General features: G+C 33.3%; 3 protein-coding genes across 5 annotated transcripts; 2 read left to right on the forward strand and 1 right to left on the reverse strand.

The window, feature by feature from the left end:
* The first annotated feature begins 361 nt into the window (after positions 1 to 361).
* Positions 362 to 4,200, forward strand: LOC107621249 (uncharacterized). Of its 2 annotated transcripts, XM_088504592.1 has the most exons (8): positions 362 to 439; positions 544 to 841; positions 971 to 1,240; positions 1,377 to 1,727; positions 1,864 to 2,094; positions 2,824 to 2,950; positions 3,458 to 3,523; positions 3,590 to 4,200. In XM_088504592.1, the coding sequence occupies exons 2-8, from the start codon at positions 552 to 554 to the stop codon at positions 3,830 to 3,832; spliced, it is 1,578 nt and encodes a 525-aa protein (XP_088360718.1). In that variant the 5' UTR covers positions 362 to 439; positions 544 to 551; the 3' UTR covers positions 3,833 to 4,200. The 2 variants fall into 2 exon arrangements, 1 of the variants encoding a protein (XP_088360718.1); XR_001615834.3 differs by having other exon boundaries at positions 410 to 841; positions 2,824 to 3,177.
* Positions 4,201 to 8,060: 3,860 nt separating this feature from the next.
* On the forward strand, positions 8,061 to 12,891 carry LOC107621268 (serine/threonine-protein kinase BSK3). 2 transcript variants are annotated; one of them, XM_016323305.3, is made up of 11 exons: positions 8,061 to 8,533; positions 9,137 to 9,426; positions 9,527 to 9,747; positions 9,968 to 10,103; positions 10,469 to 10,602; positions 10,680 to 10,785; positions 10,927 to 11,012; positions 11,115 to 11,303; positions 11,412 to 11,567; positions 11,710 to 11,823; positions 12,217 to 12,891. In XM_016323305.3, the coding sequence occupies exons 2-11, from the start codon at positions 9,345 to 9,347 to the stop codon at positions 12,469 to 12,471; spliced, it is 1,479 nt and encodes a 492-aa protein (XP_016178791.1). In that variant the 5' UTR covers positions 8,061 to 8,533; positions 9,137 to 9,344; the 3' UTR covers positions 12,472 to 12,891. The 2 variants fall into 2 exon arrangements, with proteins under 2 accessions (XP_016178791.1, XP_016178797.1); XM_016323311.3 differs by having other exon boundaries at positions 8,104 to 8,662.
* A 350-nt stretch (positions 12,892 to 13,241) lies between these two features.
* LOC107621283 (uncharacterized) lies at positions 13,242 to 15,169 on the reverse strand. The gene is made up of 2 exons (XM_016323319.3): positions 14,921 to 15,169; positions 13,242 to 13,576 (listed from the first exon to the last, which is right to left on the reverse strand). The coding sequence occupies exons 1-2, from the start codon at positions 15,041 to 15,043 to the stop codon at positions 13,460 to 13,462; spliced, it is 240 nt and encodes a 79-aa protein (XP_016178805.1). The 5' UTR covers positions 15,044 to 15,169; the 3' UTR covers positions 13,242 to 13,459.
* Positions 15,170 to 15,454: the final 285 nt, after the last annotated feature.

Consider the following 15,454-nt stretch of genomic DNA (forward strand, 5'->3'; position numbering starts at 1 on the left):
GTGCCACGGACACCTAGACACCGTTTCAGCCACGTCAGTTTGGTGTATGAGAGGCAAATAAATGGAAGGACTAAATTGTCCTCTGTTTGTTAAAGTCAAGGACTTTTTTGTATTTAAATTTTGTCCAAGATATATTTGTCAAAATTTAAAAAGTCAGGGATCTATCTGTCTTTTTCCCTAAAAAAAAGACAAACAGATTCTTGACTTTTTTTTGCGGATATTTTTTGTCTTTGACCATTAAAAAATACTTTTAGATATTCTTAAAAGTTGAACGAATTAGTCCCTCTATCCAAATAACAAAAAATCTGACATGACACTTGTCACGCGTACATATACACATCGCCTGGCAGATTTTCCACCCATGCCTACGCGTCGACATAAATTCTCCACTTCATTAGTTGGCATGATTGAAATACTTAATAGTCAAAACTCAAAACGGGTGAGATTTATTGGGTGTTTTGTTTGCGTTTCGTTTTTAATTTTTCTCTGAATTCCGTATATGAACCCCCCACAATTCCCAAGACCTAATTCTCCGGTTTCCAGTTGCAGAGATGGAATCATCGTCACCATCAAAGCGCGGTAAGACCTATTCGGAAGTGTTTTTTCCACTTCCTCCTCTTAATCGAGAGTCTTCCATCATTATGTATGAGTTGAGGACAATCTATCGATACATGGAGGAGCAATTCTCATCAATTATCCGGGAACAAGCTCGACAAAAGGGTGCCATAGTACCCCAATATGAGTGTGTTACTCTGTGTCTCTTGGATATTCCTGATGACTATGTTCCTCTGAGTCCCATGTATAGTCCTCATTCCTCCGAACACTCAGCGAAGCCATTTGAGTGAGTTTCATGCATTCATGCATGTCCTAATTTACCTATCAATTGAATTCAATTTTCATAAAAGAAAGCCTTGAGAATTATTTACAGTTTTTATTTTGTACTTAATTGATTGTGTTTTATTCTTGATAGCAAAACGGGATGGATGGGGAAATGGATGGTGTTCAATTATCCTTATTCTCCTCCTGATGATCTACCACGGATGAAAGCTCAAGAAGAAGCACCTCAACCTCCACCACCTCCTCCTCCTCCTTCTCGAGAGTTTTCCATGATTATGGATGAATTGAGGAGAATGCGTCGATACATGAAGGAGCAATTCACATCCATAGTTCCTAAGAAACCCCAATCTGAGCCATCTCCTCCGAGTCCCGTGTATTATACTCCTTCCTCCAAACACTCTGAGTGAGTTTCATGCATTCATGCATGCCCTAATTTACCTATCAATTGAATTCAATTTGCATATTATTTTCATAAAAGAAAGCCTTGAGAATTATTTACACTGTTTATTTTGTACTTGATTGTGTTTTATTCTTGATAGGAAAACGGGATGGATGGTGTCCGATTGTCCTCCTCCCGATGATCCACCACTACCACAAGGCGGTGATGATGTTCAAGCCAAGATGGATCGGATGAAAGCTTATAAAAAAGCACCTCTACCTCCACCACCTCTTCCTCCTCCTTCTTCTCGAGAGTTTTCCATGATTCTGGATGAGTTGAGGAGAATGCATCGATACATGGAGGGGAAATTCACATCCATTCTCCGGGAACAAGCTCGACAAAGGGATGCCATAGTTCCTAAGAAACCCCAATCTGAGCCATCTGATGAGTATGCTCCTCTGAGTCCCGTGTATTATCCTCCTTCCTCCGAACACTCAGCGGAGCCATCTGAGTGAGTTTCATGCACTCATGCATGCCCTAATTTACCTATCGATTGAATTCAATTTGCATATTATTTTCATAAAAGAAAGCCTTGAGAATTATTTACAGTTTTTATTTTGTACTTCATTGTGTTTTATTCTTGATAGCAAAACGGGATGGATGGTGTCCGATTGTCCTCCTCCTGATGATCGACCACTACCACAAGGTGGTGTTGAAGTTCAAGCTAAGATGGATCGGATGAAAGCTCAAGAAGAAGCACTTCAACCTCCTCCTCCTCCTTCTCGAGAGTCTACCATAATTCTGGATGAGTTGAGGAGAATCCATCGATACATGGAGGGGAAATTCACATCCATTCTCCGGGAACAAGCTCGCCAAAGGTATGCCATAGTTCATTTGTACGCCAACTTTTTGGTTCATATCTTGCCGTGTTTTTGTTTGTTAACTGTTCTTTTGCAATTTGATAATTGTTCTTTTGAATACCATGGTTTTGAGTATTGTTCGGGCAATTCTGTTATTTTTGTTGTGTTTATCAAGAGCTGAATTGTGATTTAACATTGATATCATTGTTGATCATATCTCTTGTTTATACATAATGACATTTAATTAAACTCTTCTTTTGATTTACGTTGTTGTTTCCTTATTTTTATGGATTTTGTCGTGAAAATTGTTATATGTATAAGCACATTGTCACAATAAAATTACTTAGGGTATCCCACCATTTGTAAAATTGATTTCTTTAGGTCACCCAGTTTTGTATTGCAAAACACTTGGGGCCCCTGCATCAGTGTACCTTCGGTAAACGTGAGGAAAACACCCTTGGGCCAGCAAATTGAAAGCATGTTAAACCTTTCTGTTCAATTTTTTACTATTGTTCTTGACAAAAGGGAAACTAAGTTTGAAAATGGATCTTCATCCTCAACTTCTACTATTGTTATTAGATAATAGTATAAATTGAATCCCTCTTATTTTATTTATGTTTTAATGTTGTTATCATTCTATGTGAAGACAATTTTTGATTTGTATATGTAAACTAAAAAAGAATATTGCAGGTTTTTCATGCATCGACTCACTGAAAACGATAGCTGTTTAAATTCTTTTTTAAATAGGGACTCCAAGTGGGATGATTGTGGTGTTGTGGACAAAGAGACACACAAGAGGAAAAACCATCATGAAGGTGATGTCATGGAAGAGACATGCAAAAAGAAGGCCAAATTTGTGGAAGGCTCAGAGGAGGTGAAGAAGCAACTTCATTATTATTGCTGTGTTGCTATACATATGCTAATTCTGTAACACGCCGCTCAAGCAAATAATCTTAAAGGTGGAATTGTTCCCATGGCATATCCTGTTCTAAGAAGATATATTTCAAACATTCAAGGGCAATCTTGCGAATTTCATGGCGGCTACTATTAAAAGATTATCCTTTTTTGGCTGGAGATGATCATAAATAGATAATATCTATGGTGTGTGTTCACTGCCAAAGGGATTTGCCCGCAATTTTGCTATATGTTTTAATCAATGTTTTGACATTTTGTTCATTGATTAGTCACATTATTCTACATGAGGTTAATTATCCTGTAAAGTCTCCCCAACTTAATATTCTCTCTCTATACACACACACATTGTCTCTCCACTTCACTCTCCCAATTGTTTGCCCAACTCTTTACAAATTCAAAATATTCACACAGCTTATTGAGGTCATTGTGGTCTAAGCTTTTTCCGTTTATGGCTCTCTCTGATCAGTTTGGCCAATTCCCTGCTGATGGGAAGATGATCAATGAAGTGGGACACATAGGTGCCAGTTTGCAGGTATGTTTTGTTTGTTTTGATGAGTTATTGTGTGCTTAATGCTACTAATTAATATTTTTGCATTAGGAGGTTGGTGCTCGCCTTGTATCCATTGGTCGGACACAAGAGCTTGAAAAGGAACAACTTGCTGCTCGTGTAAAGGAATTGGAAACTAAAGTGTCCGAGGCTTTTGGTCAAGGGTTCTATCGAGCCGTGACCCAGGTTAAGGCTGTTTTTCCTGAAATTGATGTGGATAAGCTGGATGTGACCAAGGTGGTTTTAGATGGGAAGCTTGTGGATGAAGATGCTACTGGTGAGAAGAATGATTGAAGTTCTTCATTTGTAATGGTTTGCTTTGTTTTTTCCGTATGTTTGTAACGGTCGTCGTGCTTCCTCTGTTCGCTGAAGAACGAGGTCGCCAATTTTGAAAATTCGGGGAACGACTTTTTTTTAAGAAAAGTATAGGTAGACAATGAAAATACTAAAAAATGTGAACAATGGATATATTGGATGTTCATTTCACTAGGTGTACAGATGGTTATTCTAATATTAAAATTTAGGTGGGTAATTTAGAAGTGTAGTGTGTTTTGATTTGATTGGTGGTTGTTTATATTGTTCAAGAAAATTATTGGTTATCTAGCGTTACCTTTTTTTATTGTACTTACGTTGAATCAGTTGTTGCATTGCCTTTTGTCTTAGGGTTGCGATCTCTCTATTTTATTGCTTTGTTTTATTATTATGCACTAACCTTAGTAAGTTATGAGTTTTTTATTATTTGGCTTATGGTACTCTTTGAATATGTTTTCATATTATGCTTGCTTTATATTATTATGACTTGGATATTTTGGTTTGCTTATATATATATATGGTGCATGAATTCGTTGTTTTGATGAATGTCTTATAAAATAGGTCTAGTACACTTATTAACATTATAATTTCTCTTTGTTTTTGATAATGCCAAAAGGGGAAAAAGAATTAGTTAAGGATGTTATTCATGCTTTGATATAACACAATTAGATTTCTTTAATATAAAAAATAGTTGTTTTGAAAAATTTAGAGAATAAACATAAACATGGATATAAACATAATATGTTTTCTTAGATAAAGGAGGAACTAAGTATTAATTATCCTGTTATCATGTTAAGTTGCTTTTGAATTTGATATTGGTTTTGTGATTGAAAAATCTGTTTTTCATGTGCACTTTTTCATTTGACAACACAAGCGTAAATGGTCTTTTATCAATAATAAGATGAAAAGATAGATCTATAAATTGTACAAAGCTCATAGATGATTAGAGGCAAAGTTACAGAGGAGAGGCAACTACCACAACAAATTATGCTTGGCATAGTAACAATTTACAAGGAACAGTAGCAAAGACACAAATTATGCCTGAGCTATATAAAATTGAAATCATTGCTGACTACAACAATTTATATAAATTTAAAAAAGGGCAAAAATGTAATCAAATTTCTCATTTAGAATAATTAGGTAATAATAGAGTTAGATTAATTACGGGTGAAAATTCAGCCATTCAGGTACAATCAACTTCACATAAAATTGATAGTTGAGAGTCGTTAAATGACAATTTAGTCAAATCAGTCAAATTATCTAACCGCTCTCAATTATTAACTTAAAGTCGAATGTAGCTGAGTTTCCAGGTGAGTTTCCACCTTAATTAGTACATGCCAAAATCAATATCTTCTAGTTTTGTTGTAACTTGTATATATTGTATACATGTATGATGAAGAAGATGATAAACTAATAACTCATAAATCCTAAATGAATTATCATGCTTTATCATATATAAGTGAAAAATGAAAAGTGAAAACTGGCCATGAATATTTGATTTAATTATATTAGTAGTACATTACAATGTTAAAAGCTATAATGTTAACTTAGATTTTGGTACTTTATCTTTCCAGTAAAATTGATTAAGAGAATGGTACTCTTATATGAGTGGTTTTGTTTTGTGAATATAACATTAAAAAAAGTATCAAAAGAATTTAATCTCATAATTAGCTAATTTTATTTGAGTTGGATAAATTAGAATATAAAAGAATTTAAAAATTAATAGTTTAAACTTAAAAATTTCCATTTAGTTTATATATTTAACAGCTTTTTTTTGTTCTATCAATAATTTAACATAATAAGAAATTCATTAAAAGATTTATATAGTAATTTGTTTATGTATATATACTCAATTAATAACTTTTTTTTTTTCTTTTGAAAGAAATATTAGGAAGACAGCTGTAACATGAGAAAGCAGAAGCAAGCGATGAGGAATAGAAGCATGAATTGAGGAATGGGAATGCATGTTGGAATTTTGAAGTGCATAATCATTTTTTTATGATCTTTTAGTCTAAAGCAAGACATCTATTACTATTAACACCAAAAGAGAACACAATGATAATTATGTGCTAAGGATGCCTTTTTAAATATATAGATTATTATACTCTTGACTTTATTATATATATATATATATATATTTCTTTTTTAGAAGATCAATTAAGTGACTGATAAGTTTGGTATTACTCCTAATCCTATAATGTTAGATTTTTTTACTGTATTTAAACTTTTAGTAAATTTTAAAACTCACTTGAATCTAATTAATTTTATGCAAATTAAATTTATTTATTATAATAAAATTTGAAATAATTCCACTTTATATAGATGTCAAATTTAAAACTTTAAAAACATTACGACAAAGTTGTTTAAAGAGTTAAATCTTAATTTGGTCTCTGAAATTTGGTCATATACTTAGAATGACCTCTACAATTTCGTTAGTCCCAATTAAAACTTTTAAATTTGTAATTGTGGCTCCAGCTTGTCCTTGCGATCATCTCCGTTACCGAAATGCTGATCTAGCACAATTGCATGACATGGTTGACACTACTTAAACGACGGCGCATTAGTTTTGCGCCCAAACTCTTTGGAAACCATACATTGTAAGGATTTTCTTGATGTTTTGCAACTTATGATTGTCGTAGTGAAAAAAAAAGGAGTTTTAACCCACAAAAAACTGAAACGACGTAGTTTCTAAAGAGTTTAGACGCGAAATTAATGCGCCGTCATTTAAGTTGTGTCCACCATGTCATGCAATTGCGTCAAATCAGTATTCTGGTGACGGAGATAATCGCAGAAACAAACTGGAGCGACAATTATAAATTTAAGGATTCTAATTGAGACCAATAAAATTATAGGATTGTTCTGAACATCAGACTAAATTTTAGAAGTCAAATTGAAATTTAACTCTTATTTAAATCACTCTAAATTTGACGGGTGAAAAATTATTATAGAAAATAACACATTAAAAGTTTCTATAGATACGTGACAAATTCTTTTGTCACCATCCATAAATTATGAATTATTTGCACGAAATTCTCAGTATGAAAACTGAACTATCACATTTCCAAATCTCTGAAAAATCTTTATATAGAGATTTGTGCATCCAATTTCATAGACACATTGATCCAATGCTGAGCCGTGCAACTATTTGTCGTCATGAGCATACCCACACCATATAATTTCTTTTTAATCCTTCCAAAATAAATGGCGGTGGAAATACATAAATTTATATTTATATATAATATATATAAGTTAACATCAACTTATATTGGTGTAATTTAAAGCATGTGTTTGTACAATTGTACTTATAATTCTTATTCTTAGAGAATATATTTTTTTAATTCGATATATACTGAAATTAACTACTAAAATCAGTATGAAATATATATTAAAATATAAAATATACATTAAAAATAAATTAAATAAAATATAAATTTTTATATATTTATATAGAAATATATAATGATTAATTTTAGTTTATAAATAATATATTTTATATTGATTTAATTGGAGAATTATAATTATCTATTATAAGAGTTATTGTGATAATAAAAAATTAGATAAAAAGTATATAAGAAATAAACTTTTATTAGCACAAAAATGATTAATTTATAAAATTAGCTAGATAATATAAAATTTAAATCCAATAACAAATTTTATAACAAAATTGAATGAATAAAAAATTATTTACATATATTGTTTCTTTAATATTATGTTAGTATAATTTAATCTTGAAATAGATTAAATATTTTAAACATAAGATTCTTTTATATTAAGTTTTTGTATATTGTCTACTATTTATTTATTATATATTTTTTTAGTTGACTAATTTTACGATTTAGATTTCATTTAAAAGTTTGTTGTTGACTAATAAATTATTGTATATATAAAATGAGTTCAAACTTTTAACACTTATTTAAAGTGAATTGCTCAATTTAAGTTAATTATTTATTTATCATATATATATTAATCAATAATTTTAAAAACGAAAACAGAAACATTATAAATGGAATATATAAAAGTCCACAAGACAATGTGTTTTGCCAACAAATCATGCAATAAAAAAATGTTTTAAATAACATGCAGATTCCAGATCTTCGAACATATGCTCATGACATACACTCATGACATGTCGGTAATAATTGATTTTTTTTTCACATTTTTATATTATACTATTTTTTATTTAAAAAAAAAAACAAAAAGAAAAATAATTGTTTAGAAAAATCAAAAGCATATAGCTAGCTCCATCATCCATCACCATCTTTCTTTTTCTTCTGCTCTTCACACACAACCCTCAGATCTTTCAGTTCAGCTCCGAGTTTCTCAACTAGCTGCCAATTATTTTTCCGTTTCTCATTTGATTTTGCTCATTAAAAAAAAGCAAATTTTCATTTTTAGGGTTTAATGTTTTTACTTGATCTGTTTGGAAGTTGGAACTAAGAAGTGGTGATTTCGGGAAAATGCTGAGTTTATGAGGAGAAATGGTTATTGGGATTTGTTTGGATCGAGGAAAAGACTTAAACTTTTCAATTTGCAAAACGAGGGTCCTTGTTTCCAAAATGTGGATCTTGTAAAAGCTGTTGACTTTGATCAACAAAGAAAAATAAGAGAAAAGAGAAAAAAAGGAGCAACATTTCCCTTTTTTCTTTCCAGCTCAAGGTGGTTCAACTTAGAAGAAGCTTAAAGGTTAAGTAGCTTTTTGAAGTAGGATGAAAAAGTACTGTGTGTATGTATATTTATATGTTGAAGACTTGACTTGAGTTGCATTTCTGGGGTTGTTGAGTAACTGAGTTGACTCTGAAATCAGATAAGAAGGTAGATGCTAAGATAGTAGTATGTAGAGTATTATTTTATATGGTTATGAAAAAGTTAGGTATTCAGCATGTGTGTGTGTGTTTTAACTTTTACCTAAACCATTTTTGGATTAATGAAGTTACATATTCATGTGTGATGTTTGTCTCTCATGTTTTATTAGCTTTAAATGCAAAAACTGAGGTTGCTGGTGTTATTAGTTTTGGTTATGAGAGAATGTGAGATCACCTACCAAAAGTCCTTTTGATTTAATGAAGTAGCCTTAGATTTGATGGAGTTTTATTTGGTGGTTAATTATATTTTCTGTGCTTACTTGATCCTACAAAATGTTCATGAAGTTAGTGGCATCAGAAAATAAAGTGTAGAATTGACAGAATATTCTGTTGTAATGGCTTGGTACTAAATTGAGGATCACATTGTTGTTTGGTATACCCTTTTAACTTTCTACTTACACTGAGCTTTTAAAGTGATTTGCAGACAGTTCTAGCTCCAACATCTTACTACATGAGATTAGGAAAACCAAGTTAAAGACCATGATTGAAGTATCTCGAGGCAGCGAATAAGGTTTTGTTAGACTTCTGGTGGAGTGAAGGGGACTTGCCATTTTTAGACACATTTGGAAAAGGCACATTATTGAAAGTGGAAGAAGCTTTTGTTAATTCAAGTTTGACTTGTGCATATCAGAATGGGGATTCAGTGCTCCAGATTCTTTCCATGTTGTATGAATTCACAAGTTAAGGCATCTGTTCCTGAAACTCCAGATGCCGGTGGGTAAAATCATACCATAACCATAGTGGATTGTGTTGTTCTGGTTGTGTGACAAGAAGTTCTGATTTATGATGGATGTTTATTTGATTTTTGTTCCAGAAAATGAGGACACAAGTGAGGTCAGTAACTGGCCTATGTTCTGTGAATTTTCTCTAGAGCAACTTAAGAATGCTACCTCTGGTTTTGCTGTTGAGAATATTGTATCCGAACATGGAGAGAAGGCACCAAATGTTGTTTATAAAGGGAAGCTGGAGAATCAAATGAGGATTGCCGTTAAACGATTCAACAGAAATGCTTGGCCTGATTCGCGGCAGTTTTTGGTAAGTCTTTCCCCATGACTTCCTCCACAACTTAGTTTTCAATTATCATGTTGATGATCTAAGACTGTATCTAAATAAGTTTTCTTTCAAAGGGTAGATAAATAACATCTTTCAGCTTCATCTTTTATGTGAAGCTAATGTCCATCAAGTTGTGATGGTAGACCTTCTTTTTGCCCTTTTGTTTTAACCTACTAAAAACAAGTTTTTGCAACAACTGTAGGAGGAAGCAAGATCGGTTGGTCAGCTTCGGAACCAGAGACTAGCAAATTTGCTTGGTTGTTGTTGTGAAGGAGATGAAAGGTTGCTTGTGGCTGAATATATGCCCAATGAAACACTTGCAAAGCACCTTTTCCATTGTAAGCAATCCTTCCATGCATATATTTTCTCCTTGTCATATTTGAAAATATTATTACTATATCTTGAATATATGATTTATTTATTTAGTTTAAGGTTTTGTTAGGATTAGTGCCTAAGCCACCATTTTACTAACCATTTTCCATTTGGAATTTACATGATACCAATGGGTGCAGTTTATTTTTAGTTATAATGTTTAAAAGTTCTGTAAACATCAAGAATGAGTGGCTAGGAATGTTCTTGAGCACACATTAAATGTGCTCCAAGAACGTGCGAGTATTTTTGTTATACAATTCAAATGACATTAGAAAGGGCGCCATGAATAGATTCGACTTAAGAGTGGTTCTATTTCTTGTGTCTAAACCAGGGGAAACACAACCCATGAAATGGGCAATGCGGCTAAGAGTTGTTCTACATCTTGCACAAGCTCTAGAGTACTGTACAAGTAAAGGGCGAGCACTCTATCACGACCTTAATGCATATCGGGTTCTATTTGATGAGGTAAGCTTTATGTGCCTTGCCTATTTTATATGTGTCTAACATAATTAGATTGAGATAAAAATGTTAGAAACTTTCAGGATGGTAATCCTAGGCTTTCGAGTTTCGGCCTCATGAAAAATAGTAGGGATGGGAAAAGTTACAGCACAAATTTGGCATTTACCCCTCCGGAGTATCTCAGAACCGGTACGAATGTTGTTTAGTCTGGCCTATTAATGCTTCAAACTCAGCATAGTTGAAAATCTGTATTGCATTTTAAATTTACAACCAGTTATATTTTGCAAGATCTGAGTGATGCAATATTTCATATATCTCTTTGTTCCATAGGGAGAGTAACACCGGAAAGTGTGATTTATAGCTTTGGCACTCTTTTGCTGGACCTTCTCAGTGGGAAACATATCCCCCCAAGTCATGTAAGTTATTCCTTCTGGCTGAATTCCCTAACAAAGACATAGCATGTTTGTGTACTATTATTAATACACATACATATATAAGTATTGTAAAATTTTGTGCAGGCCCTTGATTTGATTCGGGACAGAAATCTTCAGATGCTAACAGATTCTTGTTTGGAAGGGCAATTTTCTGATGATGATGGGACTGAGTTGGTGCGGTTAGCGTCACGGTGTTTACAGTACGAACCTCGAGAACGGCCTAATCCGAAATCGTTAGTGGCTGCACTGGCTCCTCTTCAAAAGGAAACAGAGGTTTGTTTATTAGTATATGTTCACATAAAACATGCTGAAATGACAAACATATCACAACTCCTTACTATTTTCTCATAACAAAATTTAGATCTCATCTTTTCTTTATAGGTTCCTTCAGATGTCTTGATGGGAATTCCACATAGTGCTGCTACTTTTGCTTCATTGTCTCCACTTGGTGAAGCATGTGCAAGAAAGGACTTGACTGCCATACATGAAGTTCTGGAAAAACTTGGCTATAAAGATGATGAAGGAGTGGCAAATGAGGTTCTTTATCTATATTATGTTTTAATTAATTGCTATATTCCTTTTAAAATTTTTTACAAGATTTATGTAATATACATTTTATATGCACAAGTGGACAAGATGCTTACTTTTGTGTTTGCTTTTCTCTTTTTGGATACTGCAGTTATCATTCCAGATGTGGACTGATCAAATGCAGGAGACATTGAATTGTAAGAAAAAGGGCGACGTTGCTTTCCGGCAGAAAGATTTTAAACTAGCAATTGAATGCTACACGCAGGTAGTTTTTATGCTCTCTTAATGATTTACATGCACTTGTATGTTATACAGATCACTACTTTTTACTGAATTCGAAGGTAACTGGATCCTAATCCTTCATAGTTAGCATGAAAGTTTCATGTTTGTGAATAATGCTTTAGATTTCTAGCTAGAGCATAGTTACCATGGCTCTCTCTTATTTGCATGTGTACATTTACTGAATTCCCCATTTCCTACACTGCTTAGCAAATTCTCTATAAAATATAGTTTAATCACAAAAGGTACTGAATTTAGTACTGAAACAAGTCGTATATCCCGCTTTCTGGTAACTAGAGTTTCACATCAATATTTTGTTGATAAAGGAATAGTTTTGGTAGAATTTCTGAATCCATTCTTTTTAACTGTTCATACACAGTTCATTGATGCCGGAACGATGGTTTCTCCTACAGTCTATGCACGACGCAGTCTGTGTTATCTTATTAGCGACATGTATCAGGAAGCACTGAACGATGCAGTGCAAACAAGAGTGATTTCCCCTGTATGGCACATTGCATTTTATCTTGAATCTGTTGCACTTGGAGGACTTGGAATGGAGAATGAAGCACAAGTAGCAATTAAAGAAGCTACAACACTTGAAGCTAAGAGGAGTTCAAATGCTAAACAAAAGTGAATAAGGCTTTGTACAGAGACAAACCTTTCTTGCTGATTTATGTTCTGCATGATGATGATGACAACCACCACCCCCACAAGATTAATTATTACAAAGATTTCATCTTTGATTACACCATAGATCCACAACAACAAAGTTGAATGTGTTTTTTTAAGACTACTACTTCAAGGAACAGTGATTGGATTGGATGAGTGTTGGTTATGACACACCCCTTCCCCCTTTTTTGTTGGGTTGGTTAGGATGTTCAATTTAGTTTATGATTTGATTCATTGAAGCATGGCTCCTTACTTCTGGCAAAATTTTTCAAATTTTTTTTTTTCTATTTTATAAAAGGTTGAAAGTGTGAAAAGTGAATAGCTTTGTTGATCATGGCCTTGTATTTTCATTATTTTTTGTTGGAATGCCAAGATATTGTGTTCATTTGTTGGTGCCTTGAAGCTTGTGACATCAATGCTTTTGATTGAATGAAAAAAAAGAAAGGGTTGGATGAGAAGTAAAAAATGGGAAGAAAAAAACCTATGATATTTGCAAGTTTCATCATACTTAAGGTATCATAATGTTGGATATGCTGCTCATTCAATAATGATGAGAGCTATTTGCTCACTTTACACAATATGAAGGTTGGTTCATAACGAAAATATACACTTGTGAATGCATCATTTTATATGACAGGCCACAGGATCCAAATAAAAGGGGAGGAAAGTTAACAAAAGATAAACGAAACATATCAATACATAATTAAAGTAAGAAAATGGACGTTGGGAAGAGTATAGCAATGGAAAAACTGACAATGATGCTACTCTGTCATTTATGCCATTGGTACTGAACTTGAGTGGGCACACTTCTCATGTAAAATGAGTATAACAAACATTTCTCGTCATTCAACCATTCTATTAGACAACATTAATTCACATATGCAAATGGCTAAAAAGAAAACCTTCACTCATCAAGATGAATCAAATGTTATGATCATAGTATGAAGATGAGTTCATGGATTCTCCTTGCCGCTGTCCAATTTCGCCAGGTTATTTTCTTGAGACTCTCTCTTTGATCCGAAAATGTACTCCTTCACGGTACTCTGAGCTGAAAGTATTTGCTTCTTAACCTGCCATTAAGAAACCATTCCATCAGAAACAAGAGGGAAATAATCCTTAGGAATTAGCATTTCAACTAAATCATCTTCAACTTGACAAAAAGGCTTAAAACTAAATAAAATAAAACAGTATTCTCATTCAATCTCTAACTCCCTACCTACCCCCCCCCCCCCCTTTTTTTTTCTCTCTCTCTATTTATAGACAACTATCTCTTCTAACTAACTTTGGTGCCCTGATATTATAACTTGAAAAGTTGAAAGTTGTAAGAGAGTAACTAGCAATATATATTGAAAACAAGTTATTCTGCTGTTATAGATGCATCAAACGTTTTATATAGCCATATCTATGGACTATGATAGTGAATGTTGACTAGTGAATTACTAATAAGGATAGGTTTGGTTGCGGAATAAAATTCAGGTGGACACTTTCATGTATCGAATTCATCCATGAAAACTTCATCCCATTTTTACACCTCTACCAAACAAATAAGTGTAGTAGAGATGAGATTGCTGAACTCTTTTGGGTATGACCAGACAAGTAACAAGTAAGACTAATAACAAATAAAATTGTGAGGCAGAATCTAGTATAGAGAAGATGACATAAACTTAAATAATAAGACTAACAGATGCTCTTAATAAAACTGTAAGTCAAACATTTTCTGAAGCTTTTGGGTTTTGATAACCCAGTGGCAGTAGATTGATGTATTGACATTCAGGCACTCCTGCCAGTGAAGCACATAAGCATCAAGGGCTCAAACTATGCACTCTATTAACAAGGTTTATTCAGTGATACTTGAGAAGGTGAACTCAAATGAGGAAGTTAATTTTCAGAGTACAACCAGAATAGAGGTTCTAGAAACAGCATTCTAACTAGAAAAGGCACATACTTATCTCTATTGCAAGGCCATAGTTTCTAATATACAAAGTTAGTTATTAGTGCAACATTTTACAGCTCATCCACAAGCAATTGCATGTACTTGCAAAAATGAAAGTATTGATATTTGATTATTTGAATAGTTTTTGAGAAGGGAACCATGCACCAGTAGAATAATCATGGTGGTCCAACCCCCAATTCACCAGTAGATTTTGAATAAAGTTTCAAATTGAAACCAGCATTCATCCAATAGGTATAACCAACACCAAATTAGATGACCTAACTTGACCTTTGTTTGAGACAAAAAAAAAATTCCAAATTGCAGCCATGAAACTTGCAACTAATAAGTAATAGCCCATAAACCAGAAAATCAACTGAGAAGTATGGGAAAAACTAGAACATCTATCCAATAATAATAACAATAAAGAAGAAAAGGGTAAAGATTAAAGCTTTTGAATCAGAGAAAGAGAGAGATTACACACAGGGTCGAGAGCGTTAGGCTGAGGGCCATAATCAGCGGTCAAGAGGAAATAGGAAGCGGTGACGGTTGCAACAATGGTTACCCTTTTCACCAGCTTCTCCGTTTTTGGACTCAACAAACTCATTTTTCTTCAATTTGATCAGATCCAATGCGATTATCTTCTTCGCTTCTCTCTAACTTCAAGCTTCAAGCTTCAAACTCTGTTCCAGGTTCGGCACTTGGGTTATTCGTTATTGTTTGTTTGTTGCCATTACCACTATCAAAGTAAAAACGAAGAAGATAATATATTTATTTAAATGAAAAAATTCTAAATAGCCCTCGACAATTATTTTAAAAGACAATTAGGTTTTGGAAAAAATAAATAAATAAATAAATAGGTCCTGACTTTTGTCCCGCAGGTATTTTTGTCCTTGACTATTAAAAAATACTTTTAAGTTCTTCACTTTCACAAAATTTAGACGGATCAGTCCCTCCGTCCAAATGCATCCGTCAGGACTGATCTGTCCAAATGTCTCCGTCAGGAACTGATCCGTCC

Source organism: Arachis ipaensis, chromosome B2 (assembly GCF_059453495.1).
Source record: "Arachis ipaensis isolate K30076 ecotype BB chromosome B2, ASM5945349v1, whole genome shotgun sequence".
NCBI classification, from domain to species: Eukaryota; Viridiplantae; Streptophyta; class Magnoliopsida; order Fabales; family Fabaceae; genus Arachis; species Arachis ipaensis.